At 36.2% G+C, this 26,574-nt stretch overlaps 1 protein-coding gene across 2 annotated transcripts in view; it reads left to right on the top strand.

Annotated features, from left to right (window-relative positions):
- gli2b (GLI family zinc finger 2b) overlaps window positions 1-26,574 on the top strand; it is a 107,916-nt gene that overhangs the window by 11,254 nt on the left and 70,088 nt on the right. For both annotated transcript variants that reach the window (XM_079597809.1, XM_079597808.1), the window contains exon 2: window positions 20,860-20,985. In XM_079597809.1, the coding sequence (XP_079453935.1) occupies window positions 20,871-20,985 (115 nt within the window). In that variant the 5' untranslated portion in view covers window positions 20,860-20,870. The remainder of the gene's footprint in view (window positions 1-20,859; window positions 20,986-26,574) is intronic.

Here is a 26,574-nt window from a genome sequence, read left to right as displayed (position 1 = left end):
AAGTAAATATTACATGACTTACATTTTAGGAACAGTATTTAGTAACAATATTTTTAGTAACAATATTTTTAGTTTAATTTTTAAAGTATAATTAAATTAAAGTATTATTAATTAAAGGGTTAGTTCATCCGAAATTGATAATTCTGTCAGTAATTACTCACCCTCATGTTGTTCCAACTAGGGCTGTCAATCTTCCTCTATAATACTATTCGAATTCCATTCCTTATTTTATTTAATATTCGAATAATATTCGAATATTAAATGCTCAAATTCATCCTATTATTAATATTTGCGACATTACACAGGCTTATGGATCGTCAATGCCACTTTAGGATTTGGTTGTTGTTACACGTTCTGTCCACTAGAGGGACAGTTAACATTACAATAAACATTTAGGAACGGGTGATCGCGTTTTTTTATTAATAATAAAACAGCGGAACAAAATGAATGACTTTAATTTGGCAACTTGAATGGACATTTTTCCACTGATCAGTTGTCTGATGTTGTGACAGAGTTTCACAACTCTGTCAGTGATTGTTGCGCGGCTAGGACAGCAGACAGCTGGTAAGCCCCGTGATGAAGAGAAGAAAATAAGTCATTCTTGCCTGTTTTAGCAGCGGTTCCTTGGACAGATCGCCTATAGCTTGTCATGGTGTAGCGTTGTCAGATGTGCCCTAATGGTGCGTTCACACCGGACGCGAATAGCGCGTCAGGCGCGAATGGACACAAAAGTGGTCAAGTGTATAACTAGACGCGGCAGGCGCGAATTTGACGCGCTATTCGCGTCCGGTGTGAACGCACAGTAAGGTTGCAAGTTGAGGAGTGATATTTCATTCAGACATTATTTGTGATTTAATTTTCCCATTTATGATTTGAAATCCAAACACCTTCCACACTTCGCTTCTCAAATTGTCAGGAGTGGTGATCTCCGTTTCCATGGAGACATTGCTCGCCGCCATTATTGACAGTATTGTTATGACGATGCAGCGTGGATAACGCGCACAATTGTGTTACGATTCAATTTTTTTATTGTTTATCAGACGAAACAAAAGCATTTTATTTTCACATGCCTGTGTAAGCCAAGTTGGCGAGAAAGGTAAGATCATATAATAAAAAATAAAAAAAAATGAATAAAAAAAAGTAATATTCGAATAGTAACTTCAGCATTCGAATAGTATTGATTTTTTTAATATTCGAATTATATTCGAATTTCGGAATTCGTTCCAACAGCCCTAGTTCCAACCATGTAAGTCTTTCGTTCATCTTCTGAACACAAATTAGGATATTTTTGATGAAATCTGAGAGCTGTCTCACTCATCCATAGGCTTTCAGAGGGAATGAATCTTGCTGGGCTAGAAAAGTTATTAAAGAGATCGTTAATATATTCCAAGTGACTACAGTGGCTCAATCTTAAATTTATCAAGCGACGAGAATACTTTTTGCGTGTGCAAAAAACAGGTGTGAGGTTTTTTCAGATAGTATAACATCGCAGCGCGTCTGTGTTGCACGTCACCACGTAGGCTCACTATTGGCTGAGGCTGGTCATGTGCGTGATGCGTGTGACGTACAACACAGACGCGCTGCACAGTTATACTAGTGAACTCACTCGAGGCCCAGAGAGAAGGAAATGAATAGTGGAATAAAGTCGTTATTTTTGTGTTTTTTTTTGCAAATAAAAAATATTCTCGTCGCTTGATAAACTTAAGATTGAGCCACTGTAGTCACTTGGAATATATTAACGATCTCTTTAATAACTTTTTTGGGCCAGCAAGATTCATTCCCTCTGAAAGCCTATGGTGGAGTGAGACAGCTCTCAGATTTCATCAAAAATATCCTAAATTGTGTTCGGAAGATGAACGAAAGACTTACATGGTTGGAACAACATGAGGGTGAGTAATTACTGACAGAATTATCAATTTTGGATGAACTAACCCTTTAAAGTATTATTTAAATCATTTTATATTTTTATAATCAAAACCTTCTATTTAAAACATTAAAGTACGCGTGAACCGGAAGTTGCAAATGACTTTTATCCAGTGTTGTGACGTATTTCCGAGTGAAACGGAATATTGAACAGAGGGCAGGGTTTAGTTTAGCGCTCCTCCTCTCCATCTCTCGCTCAAAGCAGACTAACGGTTTGAGGGGAGTGGTTAAGCGTTTTCCAACCCAAGCCGTCAAGCCTATGTCATCAGAAAAGGAACGCCATTTCAGACCGGAAGTAACTTTTCAGACTTTGATTATAGATTACCACGGCAAACAATTTTTTTCTGTGTATTAACTTGCACGGATTCATTGTTCACCACAAGACTAGTAATATGCGCTAACAAAGTAAATAGGGTCAATCTTGATTTTAATGCTGACTTTAATCTCATAACATTGTTATCAAGAATTTAAATGCATTCCTGCCACTTCTGAGGCTCATTAAAGTCCCAGTGAACCGGAAGTTGCAAACAACTTTTTTCCAGTGTTGTGAAGTATGAATTTTGTTGATTCTGATTTAATTTGATTGATAACTTATTCTTCCTGATTGTGTTGTATTATTATAACTCAATTTATATTAATTTATGAATTTGACATAAAGGGCCCTATCATACGTTTAGATCGTTAAACCAGGGCCCAAAATATGACACATTTAATATGGTTAAATAAATAAATTAAAGAAAGCGTAGGGCCTGCAAGGCCAAATCATAATGCATCTGATAGTTACTCAAAACATATACTTACAAAGCCAAAGACCCTCAGTGCTGTGGCTCTTAAAGGAGCCTTTGGGCTGTAGCCTCTGTCCTGTTGACACAGACAAAAGAGAAAAAGAAGAAACATTATTTTTTCATCGATGATTATTGGCTAATGACTATATGTTATGAACATGATTAATCACAGATCTATGACTGCTAGATTGATCACTTACACAATCAGATGACAATCGACACTGAAAAAAGAGAGAAGAGAATATAACTTTTTAGCCTACAGCATGCAGGAGGGAGAGGGGGAAGGGATAGGGGGGCCGTTTTACCAATAATTAGCATAGAATTTCTAAAATATTTTGCAATGAAAATGTATCAATTCATCTATTAGCCTGCCTTTATATTGCGTTAAAAGAGTTACTATTTTAAGCATGTCTGTCCTGTGCAGAGTGAATCCAGCACGTATGATACTATTATGTAAATTTAGCTGTCACTTCAGAAATAGTTTGCAGCTGTCGGTCCAATACATCTCTTACATCGTGTTTACACTTTGTTAATGAAAGGATTCATATTCATACACATTCATATTCATTCTTTATTGTCCTCAATAGAGGAAATTTGTTCGCGAGCCTGCATAAATCGACACTGAATTTAAATTATGGGCGGTGAGTAGATTCTGAACTAACTTGAACATCTTTGTTTGGCCATTGCGTTCAAGAGACCAACAATCTCATCCCAAGGCGTCATATACTGACGCTTTTGACAAATCGTCTACATCCAACGCACATGGCACCCTTTAGCGTCAATATGAGACGCAGATAGATATGGGCCAGAAGGCGCCCCCTAGCGGTCTAACCCTAATCCTACCCCAGACCTAAACCCAACCATAACCGAACAAAGCTCTGTGCGTCTCATATTGACGCTAAAGGGTGCCATGTGCGTTGGATGTAGACGATTTGTAAAAAGCGTCATATGACGCCCAAGGATGAGAATGCGTTGGCTTACCGCTGCAAAACGCGTTGTAAATGGATTAATTTTCCGTTCTCCAGAGCGTGAACACAAATAAGCACAAATATACACTGGGGCGTTTGGCAAATCTGTTGCGCCAAAATATTATTACAGTATCAATTGAGGGTGCTCTTGCTTGCGTTTGAGGGTACATAGCACTCCCATAGAATCGGCCTGGAGCGAGAGCGCGAGAGAGTGCCTTTGAAAAAAACGCGCTAGGTAACGTTAACTTCAAAATAGCCTAACGTCACACACATTAACGGTATTTTTTTAAATGACGAGTAAAATATGCCTTAACTGGTCGTAAAAATTACGGAAAACCATTGTTTGTGTAAATACTAGATTGGGTCCATCGACTGGAAAAGGCAGCCAGACATAATGGGATATGAAAGCGGCAGTTTTTGAGGAAAACTAAGTTCCTTCAGACTGTCCTTTTAGTAATAATAGCCTATTCGATTGTATTATTTACTTTCTTCATACATTTAGCTATATTTAATTGATATTGGTAATAGTTTACGCTGTAAAAGTAGCATAAAAGAAATTTGTTCAGTTAAAGTAGCCTACTTACCTCAGAAAAACTCACAGCTGGCGTCTGTGGCGATCCACTCTCAGCAGCCGGGACGTCTGTGCGCGCGCACTTGACACAAACCTCTGTTTACATTCTGCGAGGCTTTTGCGCGGGCTTTGCACGCGAGCAACAAATAAAATAGTAATTTTATAAAATTATAAAAAATAAGGTCTAATGTCTATGTATGGGAACCAGTTTTTTGAGAAAATGCTAATATAAAAATGACTTATTTATATAGGATTAAAATAAATCCTTCCATCCTCGTGTTTTTTATTTAACTTTTAAACATCCAGCGTGTGCATTGCTTATTGAGAATGCAGATTCATGATTTTCATCTGCAGAACACAGGGGAAAAAACTATAAAACATTTTTATATGACATTTTAATAGGCCTAACACATTAATACAATATGCATATAGCCCTATGAGTAGCCTAATACACGTTGTGTACACAATGAACACAAGTGCAGTCATCCCGTGAATTATAAGGCAATGATTAGGCAACTATATATATATAAAAAAAAATAGATTGTGCAAAAGTTCATGTATTTCAGTAATTCAAATTAAAAGGTGAAACTAATATATTTAGTATATAACTATGCATGATTATACTTTTCAGAGGGCCGACATTTCTGTATTTAAAATTATTTTTTAATGTATTTTTTTATTTATTTTTTTCATATATTTTTTATTATTATTATTTATTTATTTTTTCCTGTATAGTGCTTTGCATATATGCCAATTCATATATACTGCAGAGAGGCAGGCCTTGTCAAAAGAAGCCTACACACTTCAAGAAATCTGTCTTCTTCATTTACAGTAGCACTACTGCTTTTGCGTAAACAGTAAAGTACTGTAAATTACCATATACAGTAAGTTACTGTAAATTTCACACAAAATACCCACAATGCAGTGCATATTACAGTAGTTAACCGCAAATAATATAAATGGTATTTTACTGGGCTTTTTTGCGGTAAGTAACTGTAAAATTACGGCAAAGTCTAACAGTGCATTTAAGAAGCTTTTATAAACGTGCCTTAGAAAAAAAAACATTACTGATGTGCGTCTTGAGACTAAACAGTGACAAGATATACCAGCATTCAGTTAAAGTCCCCCTGTGGTGTAAATACAGCTTTTAATGTTTTTAATCTGCTTTAAGACAAACCATGTGTAAGTTCATAAGTGGACAGCATTGCTGAGTATTTTTTTCTTAAAACTGCAGTGAACCAAAGACAGTCTCAAAAACACGGTTTGAAATCGCTGGTGTTTCTGACGTCACACACTACCTTGTAACCAATCAGATCAACGTGTGATCGTCCACCAGTGGATCTCTGAGTGAGTGAGTGAGTGAGTGAGTGGAGGCGGGGCTCATTTGCATAATTATAGAACCGCGTATACTAAATGAGGCAAGGGTGTCGAGTTACACTCAAGCTGTTTTAACGCAATTTTTTTCAAGGAAAAAACGTTTAAATGGTGATCAAAGATGAGTTTTAAGGGACACATTTATTAACCACAGGGCGACTTTAACATGTATTTTAGTCTGGGACTCGCTTAAGCCTGCTCTGTGAAACCCAGGGCAAATGTTAGGCCTTTGCAATGACACAGGGTTAAAGGTCAAGAAGACCTGGTTGAGTTCTTTATCACGTCTGTATCCACTTATTTAGCTCAGATTTGCTGTCAACTTTGTGTTCGGTGTTCTTTTAAATTATTTGCAAACTCTCGTCAGCTTCCTTTGCAGAAAGACACTGCTGTCTCAACACTACAAGCTGTTGTAACTACCAATGTAAGTGGTTGTAAACGTTAGAAGAGCTCAATAACAGAACAGAGAGAACGTTTACATTGCAGTCCTGGTGTCAAACCGCAAGTGTCTCCTAAAAACACCATTTGGCCGGTGGATCAAAGCGTGCTGCCAACAAATAATTTGGCTTTTAAAGGCGGTGGGATCTCGGCACAAGTCAATCCCCTTCATTTATACAGCGCTTTTAACAATACAGAGCGTTTCAAAGCAGCTTTACAGTGATGATAGGAAATTACAGTAACTGAGAGTGTTCTGACTTTAGCTCTAGAATAAAGTTATTGTCATGATAAAGTTAGATTTGATTAGATTATTAGATTCACTTCCGTTGCAAAGATCATTAGTTATTAAAGGTACACTATGTAATGTTTTGGCCCTCTAGCAGTTAAAAAACAAAACTGTATGCATTTTGCATAAGAACATTGTTTTGGTTGTGCTTTGACTCTGTCTGACTGTGCAGATGAATGTGGTTATCTTACTGCTCATAAAACATTTACTACTAGGCTTAAGAGATATGATCAAGTTAGATAATGTAGCTACACCCATTAATAAACAGTGATATAATCCAGACTAAATAAAACCATCCCATCAGGTCTGAAATATAAACACTTATACCTTAGTGAATCAAGGTAAAACAAAAACACGTTTTGGAAGAAGGATTATTAATGCACTTACTCGTTATTTAAATTTTGTTTAAATAAGTTACATAGTGTACCTTTAACTTACACGACACCGTTCCAACAGAAAACCCTTAATGCTACAACAACAGTGTTTAGCGGCTCGAGAACGCAAACCTTGAAATAGGTTACAAGGTGTAAGCGCTGAAAATGTGAGATGTAATCGCTTTGTGGAGGATTTCAGGAGGACTCCTGAACATCTGTTCGGCATTGGTCACACCAACGGAGATGGTCCACAGGATATTGCACTTATCAGCGGGGGGGTGTGTGATCTGACTATCACCTAAACTCACACACGTCCATTACTGAAACACACCATTAGCGCTGAAACCTCCGTCCCATCCTGACTCGCACGACTCCCTGCTGTCTTATATCAAACACTGGGACTTTTAAGGGAGGCATGAGCTGTGAACATGCTGTGTGTATCTCCAGCGATATCTCCTCGTGTGTGTGTGTGTGTGTGTGTGTGTGTGTGTGTGTGTGTGTGTGTGTGTGTGTGTGTGTGTGTGTGTGTGTGTGTGTGTGTGTGTGACTGAACCAAGCTTCACTCGCTTATGAGTAATATTCCCTGGAATTTGCTGGAATTATTATCCTGATGGACTCGAGCTTGTTAAATCAGGGAGGAATGCAATAGTCTGTTGAAACGACGCTGAATTGGCGGCTCTGATGTGTCATGTGGTTCGTTTAAAATTAAACTTTTTTTCATTTTTCGAAACCTCAAGAAAGATTATTGTCAAATGTTGGGTCAGAAGTGAGTGACTGTGAAAGCTTTAAAGAGATGAAATCATTCACTTTAAACTTATTAAACAAAAATTATATGTATATATAATTTGATGTTCTTCAGACCCAACTTTTCACAAATATATGTTTTATATATAAACATGTTAACAAAATATAATACATATATTTATTTGTTTTTGTCTTATATATATATATATATATATATATATATATTATGTTTGTATTTTTGTAATTATGTTTATATATAAAACATTTTTGTGAAACGTTGGGCGTTGGGTCAGAAGTGAGCAATATATATATTAATATGCAGTGTATGTATGTGTGTATATATATATGTATTTGTTTCTGGATTTAGTGTCAATGAATTATAAATATATATATACATGATGGATTTGATAGACTTTGCAAATCTGAGCATTTTTTTCTTTTAAAACTCGTAAAAAGTATTGCTTTATATATATATATTTGTATTTATAAACATTTACAAAAAAAAAATATATATATATATACCATATATATATATATATATATATATATATATATATATATATATACATACATTTTCTCTTTTAAAACTTGAATATATATATGCATATATATGTGTATAAAGCAACACTTTTTTACGAGTTTTAAAAGAAAATGCTCAGATTTGCAGTCTATCAAAACACGAACTCAAACATTTCACATTATATTCTCACTAAAGTCAGATATGTGCTCTTGTTCTCTGTTATATGGACTCAGTTTTTCAGTCTCTTAAGGAATTTTAGGAGAGAAAAAAAACGGAGACAAAGTTGGTTCCTCATAAGTGCAAACTGACGAAAGAGCGATCGCTAGTTTTCCCTCTACAGGAATCTTCCTTCTGAAGTTCAGGACTGTGTGTTTTTGCTCGTAAGATACATGAACCTGAAGAAATCCACTTCAAGCCAAAGTTTGAACAACTGAGCACTAGAGAGAGCGCGAGCGAGAGAGGGATTTCTCCGAGGGATTTCACTATGTGACCTTTCAGGGTTCTGTCAGAGCCATTAGTTTGTGGGACAGCTCGAGCTGTAATTATTCAGCGCTGAGGTAGGGGGTTGCAGTGAGTAATCCGGCGTGATGAGCCAAACGCTCTCCTGAAAGCTCACTGCACCTGGAATATGGAAACATTCATTTCTGTGGACGTCCAAGAATCCCAACCCCTCCCGTCCCGATGGATTCACGATCCGTCTCGTAGTTTCTCAAACTCTCCGCACTGTGGCTGAAGTGATGTGTTAGTCTGTGTTCTTTGTGAATTATTGTGGATATTTCCTTATTTTTTATCTTGGGCTCAAGATGGAAAAAAAGTTTTTTTATTAGCGTTTTTACACTCAGCGGCGCCGTGACGAATGCGAGCGGAGATTACTCGCGACTGGCGGCAGATTTGAAACAATACGGCCATCGTAGGAGTTAAAACGCCCTCGGAAAGTAATGTTCAGTTGGTAGTCATATACAATTTTACCGCTAGATGGGAGAAATTCCTACACAGTGTAGCTTTAATACTTTTATGCAAAAAGCCTGAAATGTTTCCAGAAGCTCAAAAATGCATTGACCTGTGATGGAAAATATATAGTTTTAATGTTCTGAATTACCGTACAGATTATGACTGGTAGAAACATTTGCAAACTTTTCTGTTAAAAAAAAATATCAATGAAAGTTACAGCTGTGCTTTCCAGAACTTTACCATACAAAAAATATGATAGCAACTTTTTAAATTTTACAGATTGAACTTAAATTTACAGCAAAACATAAACAAAATAATATCAATATACCTTTATCGTATACTGACAACCATCTTAAGTCTATCTATCCATCTATCCATCCATCCATCCACCCATCCATCCATCCATCGTTTGTTCGATCTATCTAAAACTGTAATTTAACAATATTTTGCTGTAAACTTAGATGAAATGTCCCATTAGATATAGTTTTTCACTGTATATAACCAATTAACAGGTTTTTGCCATAGCAGCTTTACAGTCTTTTACCATAAAAATGAACACTAGGATAATTTTTTTTGTATAGCATTCTCATGTAAGAATAAAAATAGCAACAGTTTTATGACCTCCACATTTCTGTTTGACATATTTTATTATTGCCAGTGTTACCTTAAATATTTTTGAACAAGAATCAATCGTTCATTCATTGTAACAATCTATCTAAACCTGTACATTTAACAATATTTTGCTGTAAAATGAGATGAAATGTCCCATTAGAGTTTTTCACTGTATATAGCCAATTAACAGGTTTTTACCGTATAGCAGCTTTACAGTCTTTTACCGTTAAAATTAGGACGAGGAAACTGTTCAAACGTGTTGTCTCACCTCTTAGTTTTCACCCTTTAAACGAGGCATTGGTTTGCTAGCGCACAGCTGTATTTCCTCCTGATTTATGCTCTGTTTTCACTAGGAAATGTCCCGCGACACATGTTCCCTCACTAGTGCGCTTTACTGAACAGCTGCCCACCTGTGAACGAGTGAGAGAGCGATGGGCACGTGTTTGCAGGACAACTGCATCCTCTGAAACGTGTTTGACACACTGACCTCTTCAGAAACTCTTCAGATAAACAGAACAGATCAAATCATCGATCTATAAAGTCCAGACTGAGAGGATCTGCAAACACTCTCAGGCTTTGATATGTTTGCAGCTCATCTTCCGCTGGTCTTCCTGACGGCTCAGATGAAGGATCCGCTGGTAAAACCAACACGCCGCTGATGTGAGCACAATGAGGTCTTGAGGGGGAATGTAAAGTTCAGTTGTTGTTGCTCTGCTCAATTATCTTCTCCTGACGCTGGTATTGTGTGTCTGATGGCCTCATGAATGGTGTTTGTGTTCCTCAAGACAGTGATAGCTCAGGAATGGAGATCAGGATTATTTGCTCCTGCTGTGCGTCACAAGCTTGTTAGAAATGTAAATGACGATTGTTCATTAGAAGAATAGCTAATTATCATTTCTTTAAGGCTTTACTTGATTTGAATAGGAGGATGGATGTATATATATAGAGCTGAGTGAAATGGAGGAAGTTGAATTTGAATATATCTCAGTATTTATTTATTTGCTCTGAAAAGTTTAATGCAAGAAGTAAAATACAGCAAAAATCTGTAATTATAGAGTATCTATCTATCTATCTATCTATCTATCTATCTATCTATCTATCTATCTATCTATCTATCTATCATCCATCCATCCATCCATCCATCCATCCATCATCCATCCATCCATCCATCGTTCTATCGTTCCATCATTCTGTGGCTCTATCTATCGTTCATCTATTGTTTTAACAATTGTTTCATCTATCTATCTATCTATCTATCTATCTATCTATCTATCTATCTATCTATCTATCTATCTATCTATCTATCTATCTATCCATCCACATCCATCCATCTATCTATCGCTCTATCTATCGTTCATCTATTGTTTTAACAATTGTTTCATCCATCCATCCATCCATCCATCCATCCATCCATCCATCCATCCATCCATCCATCCATCCATCCATCCATCCATCCATCCATCCATCCAATCGCTCTATCTATCTATCTATCTATCTATCTATCTATCTATCTATCTATCTATCTATCTATCTATCTATCTATCTATCTATCTATCTATCTATCTATCTATCCATCCATCCATCCATCCATTCATCGTTCTATCATTCTATTGCTCCATCTATCTATCTATCTATCTATCTATCTATCTATCTATCTATCTATCTATCTATCTATCTATCTATCTATCTATCTATCTATCTATCTATCTATCTATCTATCTATCTATCTATCTATCTATCTATGGTTTTAACGATTGTTCCATCCATCGTTCTATCATTCTGTCGCTCTATCTATCGTTCATCTATTGTTTTAACAATTGTTTAATCTATCTATCTATCTATCTATCTATCTATCTATCTATCTATCTATCTATCTATCTATCTATCTATCTATCTATCTATCTATCTATCTATCTATCTATCTATCTATCTATCTATCTATCTATCTATCTATCTATCTATCTATCTATCTATCTATTTTGTTTCTGGTAAATTCCCAGCAACATTTAAAGCGATAATCCTTAGATCCCAGTCTCTCTCACTTCCCACAGTTGTACTGGATAAAAGCCTTGACATCCGAGGCCGACATCCGGGCCCTGCGAGCGCTGATCTCAGGTCAGTTCTCAGTCGTGTGAATGATGCTGTTATTTGACTGGCTGTAATTAACGAGGTGTTTTTCCCACTGATCCGCCGTAATGAGCTCTCGGATGCCGCGGGGTCTCTGGTCTTGAATGGCACAATGTCTCCGCCCGAGATCCGCGGAGGAAAGCCCCTCACACCTGTTAGAGCGCTTCAAAGAGAGCCATCCGCCACCAGCTCGTAAAGAACACACACTGCCGTCCGTCACACACTTTCAGGAGTCAGAGCAAATCCAGCCCGTGATTTAAAAGCTGTGGCTCCTCGTGGACTGGGTTCAATCCCAGGCGCTGGAGTTTACGGATGGAGCTTTTGTTTTCATGCTTATTTAGACACAATTAAACATTCGTTTTCAAACAATAAGTTTGATTTTATTCTGAGAGTGAAAAGTGACAGCTTTCATGGCCTGTAATATATGATCTGTTATCGAACAGAAACTCTTGAGCTGATCTGATTCCAGTCATTGGCAATGACTTGCAAATTTCTGGATTGCAGGACAGGCTTGCCTGTTCTGGATCATTTTACTGGTTTCATTTGTCGTACTGTAAGAAACATATTTATTTGTTAAATTATTGTAGTTTCTGATGTGCATTTCAAAATGTGCCACCAATTTGAAACTCTATATGACTTATGTATTCACCGGTACAATTTAATGTATTTTCCAGGAATGTAAAGTGAAATTTTTCACATTTTCCACATGTAAAGTGATCGTGTGTGTGTGTGTGTGTAGGGAGAGTGGGGTAAGATGAGCCAGTTTTTACTTATGTGGATCTCAAGGCAAGGGAAATTGAGACAGAAGTACAATGAAGACATCCACTGTTAATTTGGGATGTTGCCTATAAACTGAAAATTAAAAAATGCACCTATGACAAAGAGCCTTGAAAATATGACCTCAGAAAAAAAAGTGTACATGTGAATCAACTTACCCCAGGTTAGGGGTAAGTTGATTCCAGTCAGTGGGTAAATTGAGCCGTCTGGGGGTAAATTGACCATCCTATCTTTCACTTTTTTATGCAAGCATAATAATAAAAAAGACTTGCCTCTTTAAAATAATAATTTAATTACACACTTACCTTTCTAAACAATGTTAACCCTCTGGGGTCTGAGGTGTTTTTGGGGCCCTTGGGATGTTTTGAAATGCCCTGACATTTGTGCTTTTTTCAGTTGCTTATACACATATTAATGGCAAAGGTGGAAATGCACTATTTAGCACAAAACAGGGCTACCATAATATGTGAGCAACATGTATATACCTGTTTGTATTTTTGAGAGAATAATGTTTATGCATGGTTATTAAAAAAACAAAATCTTCTCCCCAAATGTGTCACTCATATAAAGCACAATACAAATAATTTAAAGAGAAGGCTTATATTGACCTTTTAAAATTTAGCTTACATCTACCTTGTAAATATATGTTTTGCTATTTTATTAAAAAGATTACAATTACAACAACAGTTACAATTTCAACAATATTTCAAGTGTACTATTTCTTTGTAAAAAATAAATTATAGGCCTACATTTTAGTATATGTATTAATGTATTTGAATATAGCCTACGTTGATGACTTTATTTTGACAAAAAAAAATACTGTGTAGCCTATATATATATATTATATATATATATATATATATATATATATATATAATATAGGCTATATATATTGTATATATAGGCATATGAGCAGAAATTGCTAACCTTATTTGATGTAGCAGTAGTCTATTTTTAAAAAACTTTATAATTTATCCAAAACTAGTCAACAAAATATTGTCTTTCATATTTCGGCCGACTGTAGGCTCTCGTTTTTATGAAATATTAGGGCATATAAATGTTAATTGCAGTTTAATATGTTGCTTATACAAAGACATTTTATTTCAACACATTTCAGTCGATTTTCTCCATTTCAAAAAGGTTGAACCACTGGTTCAATTTACCCCACATCATCTGGCTCACTTTGCCCCATAGTCACCATTTTTGGTAAAAACGACCTAGCTTAGCAATTCAGGATAACCTTTAGCTTAATGATTCACATGGTTTTAAATGTTGTCAAATCACCAACATGTACCATACACAACTTTAGACCTAGATCAATTTGCTGTGACAAAACGGCTAATATACCTGAAATGCAGAAAATTTACTTTATCAAGCAAAAAATATGTTTTTGTGGAAAAGACAACTTCCCTTTTGTCCCATGTGCTTCACATCTTCACAGCAATATATAAATGATGGAGCCTTTCAAAATGTATGGTCCCATGACACCAAATGTGCATAGTTGCCTAGAAACAGGGGGTGGGTCAACTTACCCACTGGCTCATTTTACCCCACTCTCCCCCTATGTGTGAAACTCGAAACATTTTAATATGGTGCAAAAGTTCATTTATTTCAGTAATTCAACTTAAAAGGTGAAACTAATATATTATATAGACTCATTACATGCAAAGTGAGATATTTCAAGCCTTTATGTGTTATTATTTTGATGCTTAACACCACAATAACAGCCATATTTAATATCTTCATTCAATCACTTTTCACTCTCAAAATAAATGAGACCTTTCTGTATGAAAATTTAAAAAAAATACAGACAGAGCACAAAAACAGATTGAAAATGTTGAGTAAAAACACTTCTACAGTATAAATCACTAATCATTAATAATCATATAAATCAGAAATCCACTTTTATTGTGTGGAAAAGCGGCATTCATTGCAAATGCTGAAAATCTCCTTTTGCATGTAATGAAAAAGGATTAAATATTATATTTATGATCATAAAATTAGTCCTTGTGCACTATTACTTTATTTTATGAAATGAAAGTTGTTATGCACTGATTATAGCTCTCAAATCTCCTTTTCTGTGTTTTTGGGAGCTTGAAAGTGAGTAAAAATGGCTGTATGTTTTGTCAGCGGGGTCAGGAGTGAAGTGCTCCGCGGGTCTCGTGACTGGAGCTGATTAAAAACACCGTCAGGAACAGCGAGAGTGCCTGTTGTTTGCGTGACCATCTGTCTGCTTGGTCTTTGACACCCGTATTATCCCGTCACACTGGTCCTGCCGTGAACACGAGGCTCTCGGCTCCACAGGGGCGTCCGAGAGCAAACTCTGACCCATCCGGAGATCTGCAATGCTCTTCACATTCACGTTTGTCTTTCACTTATTTCAGTCAAACTGCAACGGCAACACTTGTTCTCAGAAACCTCTTGAGTGTGATAACAGCTTCATCGTGAAGAACTGAAAGAAAACTGTGTGACGTACACTAGATTATATATATATCATTTTTTTTTACATTTATTTAGGCTTTACCTTTTAATTTTTTTGGTTAAATATTTCTTTTATTTTATATATTTAAAATGTTTAATATTTTATTTTGTATATATATATTTTTTTCTTCTTTTTTTTCATTTTAATGTCTAATTTTATATTTTATTTAGTTTTTTTCTTTAATATTTTTTCATCTTACCGTATTTTGCATTATTTAGTTTTTGACACATCTTCACACTAGGGCTGAGCGTCGCGATATGATGGTTTATAGATAAATGTAGAAATTTTTGCATGCTATCAGTGTGTGTGTGTGTGTGTGCGTGCGTGCATGCTTGTATACATGTGTGTGTGTGTGTGTGCGTGCATGCTTGTGTACGTGTGTGTGTGTGTGTGTGTGTTTGTGTGCGTCTGTATTGTGTTTGTGTATTTTATGTATGATTCATCCAATCACAATTAGAGTCTATTATGTTAGTTTGACCGATTTCAGTTTTCAGTTTCGAACTCAATTTGAATCTGTTTTTTCCAGACTGGTCAAAAAATACAGTAAAAACAGTAATATTGTGAAATATTATTACAATTTAAAATAACTGTTTTCAATTAGATAATATTTTAAACTATAATTTATTCCTGTGATCAAAGCTGTATTTTCAGCATCATTACTCCAGTCTTCAGGGTCACATGATCCTTCAGAAATCAGTATAATATGCCTAATAGAATATAAAATGACTCATGATATGATGTAAGATTTTGGCCATAGCGTCATTTTAAACGCACTGCCAACATTTGCAACATTTTGAGCCAAGATTCTCCAGCAGGGCCGATTGAAAAGACCGATGCTGTTATTTCAATGTAAAGGTGAATGTAGGGTCACATAAATATCTTATGGGATTTATGGAGCGTTTTTGTCATCCTGACGGATTTTGGTTGCGATACGCCCTGATATGTGGACCTGTAAAATATGAGGGAATGATGATGATGTCAGCTGGAAATAAACGTCGAGATGTTTTTAAGTCGATGCATGCACTGCATAAGAGGAACGTGAAGAAGTCATTCCCGCTGAAGGTCTGACTGGCGGTGCCAGCGGAGAGCGGGCATCACTGTTGGCGACGGAAAGCGGAGACAGATGCTATCCAGGATCACAAGTGTGTTCCTCCTTTAATCGGCTTACCTTGCCTTAAAAAAAGAGAGAAAAGAGACGGTTGAGTGACTAAACAAATCTGCTTCTGCTCACTCAAGCCATTTCAATGAAGTGCCGTGAGCACACAGATTCCGGTTTCATAATTCATAAGGCATTCATACGCAGATTTAATTATTAGAAGTTGCTCATACTTAATGATTTAAACTGACCTCTAACACGAAGTATTAAAGGGGGGGTGTAATGCCCTTTTCACAAGATATAAAATAAGTCTCTGATGTCCTCAGAGTGTGTGTGTGAAGTTTTAGCTCTAAATACCCCACAGATATGTTTATATATCATGTTAAAATTGTCACTTTTTGAGGGTGAGCAAAAACACACCGTTTTGTCTGTCTCTTTAAATGCAATAGAGCTGCTGCTCCCGGCACAGGGGGCGGAGCTACAAGAGCTCGTGTCTTTTTACCTCACACACACACACACACACACACACACACACGCACTGAAAATTTCAAAAACTTTTAGCGTTTTATGTTCAAACCGGAGTCAGAAAGATGGAGAGACTCAAGAAGAAGTGACAACATGTAGAAGAACAGGACATTTCTGAATGGTTAGTTGATGAATTTATGAAGATTATGTGTAGTTATCTTCTAGTCATTGATTAGCATATTCTGTCTTGATAATCTATAAATCGTGTTCAGGGGGCGGGGTTTATGTAAATTTTAGGGTTGGTGATGTCACTAACCCGGGAGGAATGTCGTGTAGTCTCTACCAGCCGTTTGTTGTAGTTCTTAAAAAGCGATTTCTTTAAAAGCAAATATCTTCGTTTGCTCTGAACTTTGAGCGTTGTAACTTTGCAGATGTTGTTTATGATCAAACACAACATTACACACTAACTACAGTTAGAAAACACAACATTACACACTAACTACAGTTAGAATACACAACATTACACACTAACTACAGTTAGAAAACACAACATTACACACTAACTACAGTTAGAAAACACAACATTACACACTAACTACAGTTAGAATACACAACATTACACACTAACTACAGTTAGAAAACACAACATTACACACTAACTACAGTTAGACAACACAACACTACACACTAATTACAGTTAGAAAACACAACATTACACACTAACTACAGTTAGAAAACACAACATTACACAACATTACACACTAACTACAGTTAGACAACACAACATTACACACTAACTACAGTTAGAAAACACATTACACAACATTACACACTAACTACAGTTAGAAAACACAACATTACACACTAACTACAGTTAGAAAACACAACATTACACACTAACTACAGTTAGAAAACACAACATTACACACTAACTACAGTTAGAAAACACATTACACAACATTACACACTAACTACAGTTAGAAAACACAACATTACACACTAACTACAGTTAGAAAACACAACATTACACACTAACTACAGCTAGAAAACACAACATTACACACTAACTACAGTTAGAAAACACAACATTACACACTAACTACAGTTAGAAAACACAACATTACACACTAACTACAGTTAGAAAACACAACACTACACACTAACTACAGTTAGAAAACACAACATTACACACTAACTACAGTTAGAAAACACAACATTACACACTAACTACAGTTAGAAAACACAACACTACACACTAACTACAGTTAGAAAACACAACACTACACACTAACTACAGTTAGAAAACACAACACTACACACTAACTACAGTTAGAAAACACAACATTACACACTAACTACAGTTAGAAAACACAACATTACACACTAACTACAGTTAGAAAACACAACACTACACACTAACTACAGTTAGAAAACACAACACTACACACTAACTACAGTTAGAAAACACAACACTACACACTAACTACAGTTAGAAAACACAACATTACACACTAACTACAGTTAGAAAACACAACATTACACACTAACTACAGTTAGAAAACACAACACTACACACTAACTACAGTTAGAAAACACAACTCTACACACTAACTACAGTTAGAAAACACAACATTACACACTAACTACAGTTAGAAAACACAACACTACACACTAACTACAGTTAGAAAACACAACATTACACACTAACTACAGTTAGAAAACACAACACTACACACTAACTACAGTTAGAAAACACAACATTACACACTAACTACAGTTAGAAAACACAACATTACACACTAACTACAGTTAGAAAACACAACATTACACACTAACTACAGTTAGAAAACACAACATTACACACTAACTACAGTTAGAAAACACAACACTACACACTAACTACAGTTAGAAAACACAACATTACACACTAACTACAGTTAGAAAACACAACACTACACACTAACTACAGTTAGAAAACACAACATTACACACTAACTACAGTTAGAAAACACAACATTACACACTAACTACAGTTAGAAAACACAACATTACACACTAACTACAGTTAGAAAACACAACACTACACACTAACTACAGTTAGAAAACACAACATTACACACTAACTACAGTTAGAAAACACAACATTACACACTAACTACAGTTAGACAACACAACATTACACACTAACTACAGTTATAAAACACAACATTACACACTCACTACAGTTAGAAAACACAACACTACACACTAACTACAGTTAGAAAACACAACACTACACACTAACTACAGTTAGACAACACAACATTACACACTAACTACAGTTAGAAAACACAACATTACACACTAACTACAGTTAGACAACACAACATTACACACTAACTACAGTTAGAAAACACAACATTACACACTAACTACAGTTAGACAACACAACATTACACACTAACTACAGTTAGAAAACACAACATTACACACTAACTACAGTTAGAAAACACAACATTACACACTAACTACAGTTAGAAAACACAACATTACACACTAACTACAGTTAGAAAACACAACATTACACACTAACTACAGTTAGAAAACACAACATTACACACTAACTACAGTTAGACAACACAACATTACACACTAACTACAGTTAGAAAACACAACACTACACACTAACTACAGTTAGAAAACACAACACTACACACTAACTACAGTTAGACAACACAACATTACACACTAACTACAGTTAGAAAACACAACATTACACACTAACTACAGTTAGAAAACACAACATTACACACTAACTACAGTTAGAAAACACAACATTACACACTAACTACAGTTAGAAAACACAACACTACACACTAACTACAGTTAGAAAACACAACATTACACACTAACTACAGTTAGAAAACACAACATTACACACTAACTACAGTTAGAAAACACAACATTACACACTAACTACAGTTAGACAACACAACATTACACACTAACTACAGTTAGAAAACACAACATTACACACTAACTACAGTTAGACAACACAACATTACACACTAACTACAGTTAGAAAACACAACATTACACACTAACTACAGTTAGAAAACACATTACACACTAACTACAATTAGAAAACACAACATTACACACTAACTACAGTTAGAAAACACAACATTACACACTAACTACAGTTAGAAAAGTCAAATCACACTCAACCACCCCTTTAAAGTTCAGTGATTGCATCATCCTGTAGTGCATTTTTATAAAGAGATCAGACTCTTTGAAGCAAACAATCAGAATATGTGTTAGTAAGTGTGACCTGATGCTATTATTTTAAAATCTTCATAATGAACTTTTACGATTTGAATTAAAACACCTTCACACACTCGCACTCTTGCCGTTTTTAAGTGCGCTGGACTTCGCGAGGGAAGTGTATTTGGACAGAGCCTTTGACCGAGGGAGCGAGTCGACTCATGTACACTTCACACAGATCCACGGACCACAATGCAACACGGTTGTGACGTCACAGCAGATCACGCTTCATTTACTCTCGCCTGCACAACTCTAGTGTATGATGATGCTGGAGTTATTTTGATATTTAAACACATAAAACTTGTAGCTACCTTAAGCTGACTGTTTATTGTATTGTTAACATTTTTGTTTATATTTTCTTCAATGGTGCATAAAACAATTTCATAAGGAAAAACCTGTAAATAATAAAACGTCTTTTGCAGTAATCAAGGGTTCTGCCAGTAGTGCTCATTCTTCTTATTTGATAGATTTTTTATATATTTTTAAATGTGTTGTTTTATTTCATTATATACTGTATATATATAATTAAATTTTTTTCTTATTTTACTTTATATTTCATTTTAGTTTATAAATATATATATATATATATATATATATATATATTTCATTTTAGTTTTTTACAGGTTTAATTTTTACATAGAATTTTTTACATTTCCATATTTATTTTTATAGGTATTCATATATCATATATTTAAATTTTTTATATTTGATTAATTAATGCATCTTCATGCAAGGGTTCCGCCAGTAGTGATCATTCTTGTTATTTGATATAATTTTTTATATATTTTTAAATGTGTTTTATTTCATTATATATATATTTTTTTTTCTTATTTTACTTTAGATTTCATTAATTTTTTTTAATATTTAATTTTTTATTTAATGTTTTAGATGATAATTTTATTTTATTTTTTTATATATATATATTTTTACATTTCCATATTTTAATAATTTCTTTAGATATTCATATATCACACATTTGTATATTTTTTATATTTTATTTAGTTTGTTACTTGTTTTCTTTGCCACATTAATGCATCCTCATGCATATTTGTTCTCTCTCTCCCAGAACACTTGAGAATGGAGGCCAGTGTGCCCAGCGCCGCAGAGAAGAAGGACTGTAAGACGTCCGCTCTGGATGGAAACGGCTTCAGCGAACTTCCCAAAAAACCTTCCCCATCATCCCTGTCCAGAGGTACGAACCCGTCCGGCTCTTCCCAAAACTATTTCACTTCCTACGGCCTTCCAAGGCATCTAAACGGGATCGTTTTCTCATTCATACATGCACATGTTCAGATTTTGCACCATTTGTTTTTGCACATCACATGACCGGTTACACCGCATCGACACAAATGAGATTTAAGAGCAAGCAAGCAACTTTATTTATACACAGTAGCACATTTTCAAACAACAGACGTTGCCCTAAAGTGCTTTACAAAATTGATGACAAACATAACTTATGAAAAGCTAAAGAAAATAAATATGTTTTTAAATAAGACTTTTGATAGAGCTGACTAATGTGCAGGAGAGTTGCACATGATTTTTTGCATGAGGTTTAACGTGAGACAGCGAGTCTTTCTCAGGTTATTTATCACACCAGCCGAGAGCTTAAAGACTCCAGTGGAGCTAAAGGAAAAGAATATGCCCATGAAATATACATTTTAAAGATAAAATGTGGCGCTGGCGGTGCCGGCCGTCCCTGATAAGCTGAAGCCAAAAGCCCCCGGAGAGTCAAAGGTGAGCCTCCACCCGGCCTGATATGAATCCTAATATCACGTTCCACCAGCGGCCGTCATTAATACCAAGTGACCGGCGCGCGCACGAGTCTTACACGAGTCGTCGCCACGTAATCACGGCGGATTGGACGAGCGAGCATCTATTCTACAGGGCTTTATAGTGCTCTGTTTGCTCTGAGATTAATCAAAAGTTACACACACGCACGGATGGACAGATAGAAAGAGAGCGAGCATGTTTAAAACATGTCTTTAGGAGACCGATAAAAGCGGTGAATAATGAGGCTGAAAGACCTTGTTCTTACCTCCAGAGTATAAGTGTTATGAATTAGTTAAAACGGCAGCCGCGGACGACACGCTCCTTCAGAGAGCCACCTTTGAAATGGTGATTTTTTTTTGGTGTGTGTTTTTTTTCACAGATTGATGAAGGAATTTGGTGGCCTGCCATTGTAAAGAAAAGAAAATCCATGATTTGTTGAAGAAAGGAAGAGGAAAATAGGCCACACAGTGGCAACAAGACAGTTGAATGGCATAATTTATAGAGTGTGATTTTCACTGGTACATGATTAATATGATTCATTTTTAACTGCAGGGAGAAATTATGGTGGAGATTGAAGTAAAAGTAGAATTTGAGATCATCCGTCTTAGCTCTAACTTTGTTTGATTGAACTTAGAAGTGCCATTGATGGTATCAGACGGACATTTTATTGCTCTTTGGTTGCATTTCCACTGCAGGTTTTGATGCCCAATTCACCTTTGGCTAAGCCCCGCCCCCCTTAGTTACTGTTGCTACGTCCGTCAACTTCATCTGGGCTCTGGTTTGGTATCAACATGGCTTATGCTGTGACGGCTCTTCCTGCTGAAATTTTATCAAACTTTTATAAAGCAGCAAATAAAGTGTCCGATAGAAGTAGGCAGAAGGGGCTCAGTGTGCGTTCGAAGGCTATATTCAAGACATAAACGCAAGCAACAACAAGGCATCCAAATAGAGGCAAAAGCATAACGGTCACAGTCAAAAAATTATCCACCGCATTATATCCTGATCGAGACGGAGACTGGGACTCACAATATCAGGAGCAACACTGTTCATGCAGAGCTGGGTCTTTATTCACTTCTATAATCGTTATTACAAAGCAAACGGACTACGCGAGTATAAAGTTGTATTTATTAGCAGCGTGTGCTAGCGTATCAACAATTAGGATAGAGAACCGAAATCATGACCTAAAACTGTCTAACTAGTATAACTTCACAGTAAGGTTAAAAGCTAAATGTATCTTAGAGCAAAAGTGTGTTGTTGATCTTGAGGGGTTTCGCTGACTGAGGACGTCCACACAGTTTAATCCAAAGACAACACTTGTCAGGGTTTGACTTCGGTTTTGGGAAGGGAAAAAAAAGGACGCCCCCCTCCAACCTCTCTGGGAAACGCGTATCTGTGTTACAAATGCCCCAGGCACAACAGTTAACCATATTTCTGATAAAACTACGACGGTAATAGCCTGCCGATACCAACAATATGAGACGCCGGTGTTAAAGTCAATGGAGCGCTGGGAAAAAGTGTCGGACCTCTGTGGAGCTCGTTCTTTGCTGCGCTGTGATTGGTCAATCTACATTCTAGGGTGTGGCTTAGCCAAAGGCGAATTATGATTTGTTGACTATATCAGATTTTTTTGGACGACCAGCTTACATCTTCTTTTAAAAGTGACCCATATCGGATATCTGCATTTACACTGTACACTTGGCGAAACAACCCAAGATACACAAACTGACCCGGAAAAGCTTAGGCTGAAAAGGAATACAATTTTTAGCAAAAGCTTTTGCTTTCCGCACCATCTTTAAAGGTCAGTAAAGCATTGGGTTTAGTCTTCGTCCTATATTGTGCCATTTAAAAGAGTCATGTGATCACGGTTGGTGTCCGCCTGAGTTGACGTCATTCGCATTTTCCATGTCGTATGACTCGGGAATATCCGATCTATCCGCTTACATGGCAGATCAAATCAGATTTATTTCCAGTGTGAATGAGGCTCGAATCCGATCTGAGAATATCAGAATCCAGATCTTTTTTCCTGGATGTTAAGCTGGAAAAATTCAGAATTTGCTCACTTGAACCATTTGTCGGGTGTATTTGATCAAACTATGATCAAATATATGGATGTTTGAGAAATATATGATAAATTTGAGCGCATTTCTGATGTGTCGTGACAGATCGCTGTGTCGCTGCTCGTGAACCGATCATCTCCTCCTTCTAGTTCATTTATAGCATCAAATAAACATGAATGAACATCAGAAGGAATGTTGTTTTAACCGCGGAAAGGCGTCAGTACACTCCGCTTCTCAAGCTCAAATCCGCACATGTTAATCTACTAACTCTCCTGACTGCTTTGTCGGACAAAATGGTGGATGGTGAAGTATGATTGGTCAGATCACCTGTCAATCAAGCTCCCTGCGAAGGGTCAATTGCAGGTGAAACTCGAAAAATTTTAATATGGTGAAAAGTAAGATATTGCAAGCCTTTATTTGTTATAATTTTAATGATTATGAAAACCTTTTCACAATATTCTAATTTTGAATTTGGGGTTTTCATAAGCTGTACGCCATAATCATCAAAATTATAACAAATAAAGGCTTGAAATATCTCACTTTGCATGTAATAAGTCTATATAATACATTAGTTTCACCTTTTAAGTTGAATTACTGAAATAAATGAACTTTTGCACCATATTTTAATTTTTCCAGTTTCATCTGTACATTTCAAGTCTCGTTTCTGTATAAGAGAACAAACTGAGATTCTCTTTTCATACTTTCATGATTATATACATATATCGTATTGAAAGATGGTTTTGTAGTGTTTTCACACTTTTGGACGTTCGCAAACTTCCACCAGCTCAGTATCTGCAGTTTGGGGTCGACGAAGTCTGTCCAGAGAGGAAAGAGTGTAAGTTTAAAACACAAGTGATAAAAGCTGTCTGTAATGAGGCCGAAAGAGCTTGTTCTAACAGTTCCTCCAGAGTATAAGTGTTATGAATTAGTTAAAGCGGCAGTGGCGGCGGTGGACTTCTGAGATGTTGGTCGAGCGCCACCTTTGAAATGGTGATTTTGGTTGCTGATTAATGGAAGACTTTGGTGGCCTGCCATTATTGAAAGTGGTCATTAATTGTGAATCAAAGAATGGCATGAAATTGGAACATTTGTGATAGCAATGTGAACAATGTTTATTTCTGGTGTTCTGGATGAATATTGAGCAGGGTAGTAACAGGTAGTTTTGATTTGAGCTGAAAACACTTTTTTTTTTAGCAGACGATCACGGCAATCCACAGATCACAATGTTCAGAAACTACATTTAAAGAAGCCCTATGCTTTCTTTAGTGTGTAATGTTGCTGTGTGAGCATGAAAAATACTCTGCAGAGTCCCTGAAACGCCTCCATTATAGTCTCGAGTGTTCATTTAAATAATTACTACGTAGAATACATATTTTTGCTTATTTGAAACTGCAGAGGAGACACATGTGAGAATTTAGATTTAGACACAATCACTCTAAAGAATGCTGGATTGTTTTAACCCAATTTTGGGTCAATATGGACAAACTCAAACATTGGGTTAAAAATGTAATAAAAAAAATTAACCCAATGGCTGGGTTTGTCCATATTTGACCCAAATTTAGGTTAAAACAACCCATCATTTTTTAGTGTACAATTATTTTTTTTAATATTTTTGCAACTTAATCAGTGTTGGTATTATTAGCTAAAACTTATTAAAAAATTGTTTAGTCATTTGAATAGAGATTAAATAAAATATAAATATTAGATGAAAAGTTTAAACAAAAACATAAAAAATGTTGCTTTGGCAACTACCAACTAAAAAATAAAGCTATGTAGAAATAAATAAATAACTGAAAAATTATGAAAGCACATAACAACCTTACTAAAATTTTAAATAAAAATGTCACCACAAATACCAGATCAGAACGTCTGAGAGCTTCAAAAATATTTTCTGAATGTCCTTTGGAAATTTGTATCTTTTTTATTTAATTTTCTACTTTCTAGGCTAGGGCGTCAAGAAAAACGCCAAAGCGCCCCCAGTGGCCAGACTTAACACTACATGCTAATTGTTCACCAAGAACTACACAAATATGTATTTTCTTTCAATACTTTACAGTATGGAGCCTCTAAAGGGACATGGTGAAGAACACAAAATGAGATGGAAGGAAAAATTCTTTGGCAATGCTTTTGTGTTCCCCCGGAAACTTTGCGTTCAAAGAAAACAAACGTTTTTTGCGAGCGAACGCAAAGTTTTCTGGGGTAAAGCAAACATTTAGCGAGCGAACGCAAATGTTTTTTCATCATTCTAAACATTTATGACTCACTTTTCTTTTGCGAAACACACACACACACACACACAAATATTTGTCCATCCAATGTTGTTTGGACCCCAGTGTTGTTTAAAATATAATTTGTGCTATAGAGAAAATGATAAATGAGTAAATGGAGTCAACTCTTCCTTTAACAAGCTTAACTGGTAATGCCTTCCTCAACCAGATTTACCAGCACAACTGGTGTTTTGATTGGTAGATCAACACCAAACCAGCAAGTCTGAATGTATAGACCGGTCTTTCCAGCAAGGCTGGTTTAGAATTACGGTCCGAACTCCAAATAAACGCGCGGCAGTTTAATAGCCGTACAGTCGCGCGCGTTCAGGACAGAGCCTCAGCTGTTTGCTAGCGCTCAGCGACAGAGCAATTACTTATCGCTTTAATCCGGTTTATTATCCCGGCCCGCAGACTCTGATAAGTGAATATGCAGCACGGGGCCCGCGAGACGAGGTCCTTGAACCCGGGATCACATTCCCCCGAGCCCGGCGTCGAGCGCGTTTAATATACGGTCCCGTTTGGCGGCTTTACGGTCAATGTGGAGTTTACAACAGGCCGCGGTGCCGTTGTCACCTAAGTCATGCCCACCGCGAAGACGCCGCTATTAAACCCCTCTCTGTTTTACACCCCTGTCCGCCGTTATTTATCCACAACAGTTTCCTCTCTATCAGAGAACATGGCTAATGC

The sequence above is a fragment of the Phoxinus phoxinus genome (assembly GCF_949152265.1).
Source record: "Phoxinus phoxinus genome assembly, chromosome: 22".
Taxonomy (NCBI): domain Eukaryota; kingdom Metazoa; phylum Chordata; class Actinopteri; order Cypriniformes; family Leuciscidae; genus Phoxinus; species Phoxinus phoxinus.
Note: the sequence above shows the minus strand (reverse complement) of the source record. Positions and strands in the feature narration are given on the sequence as shown.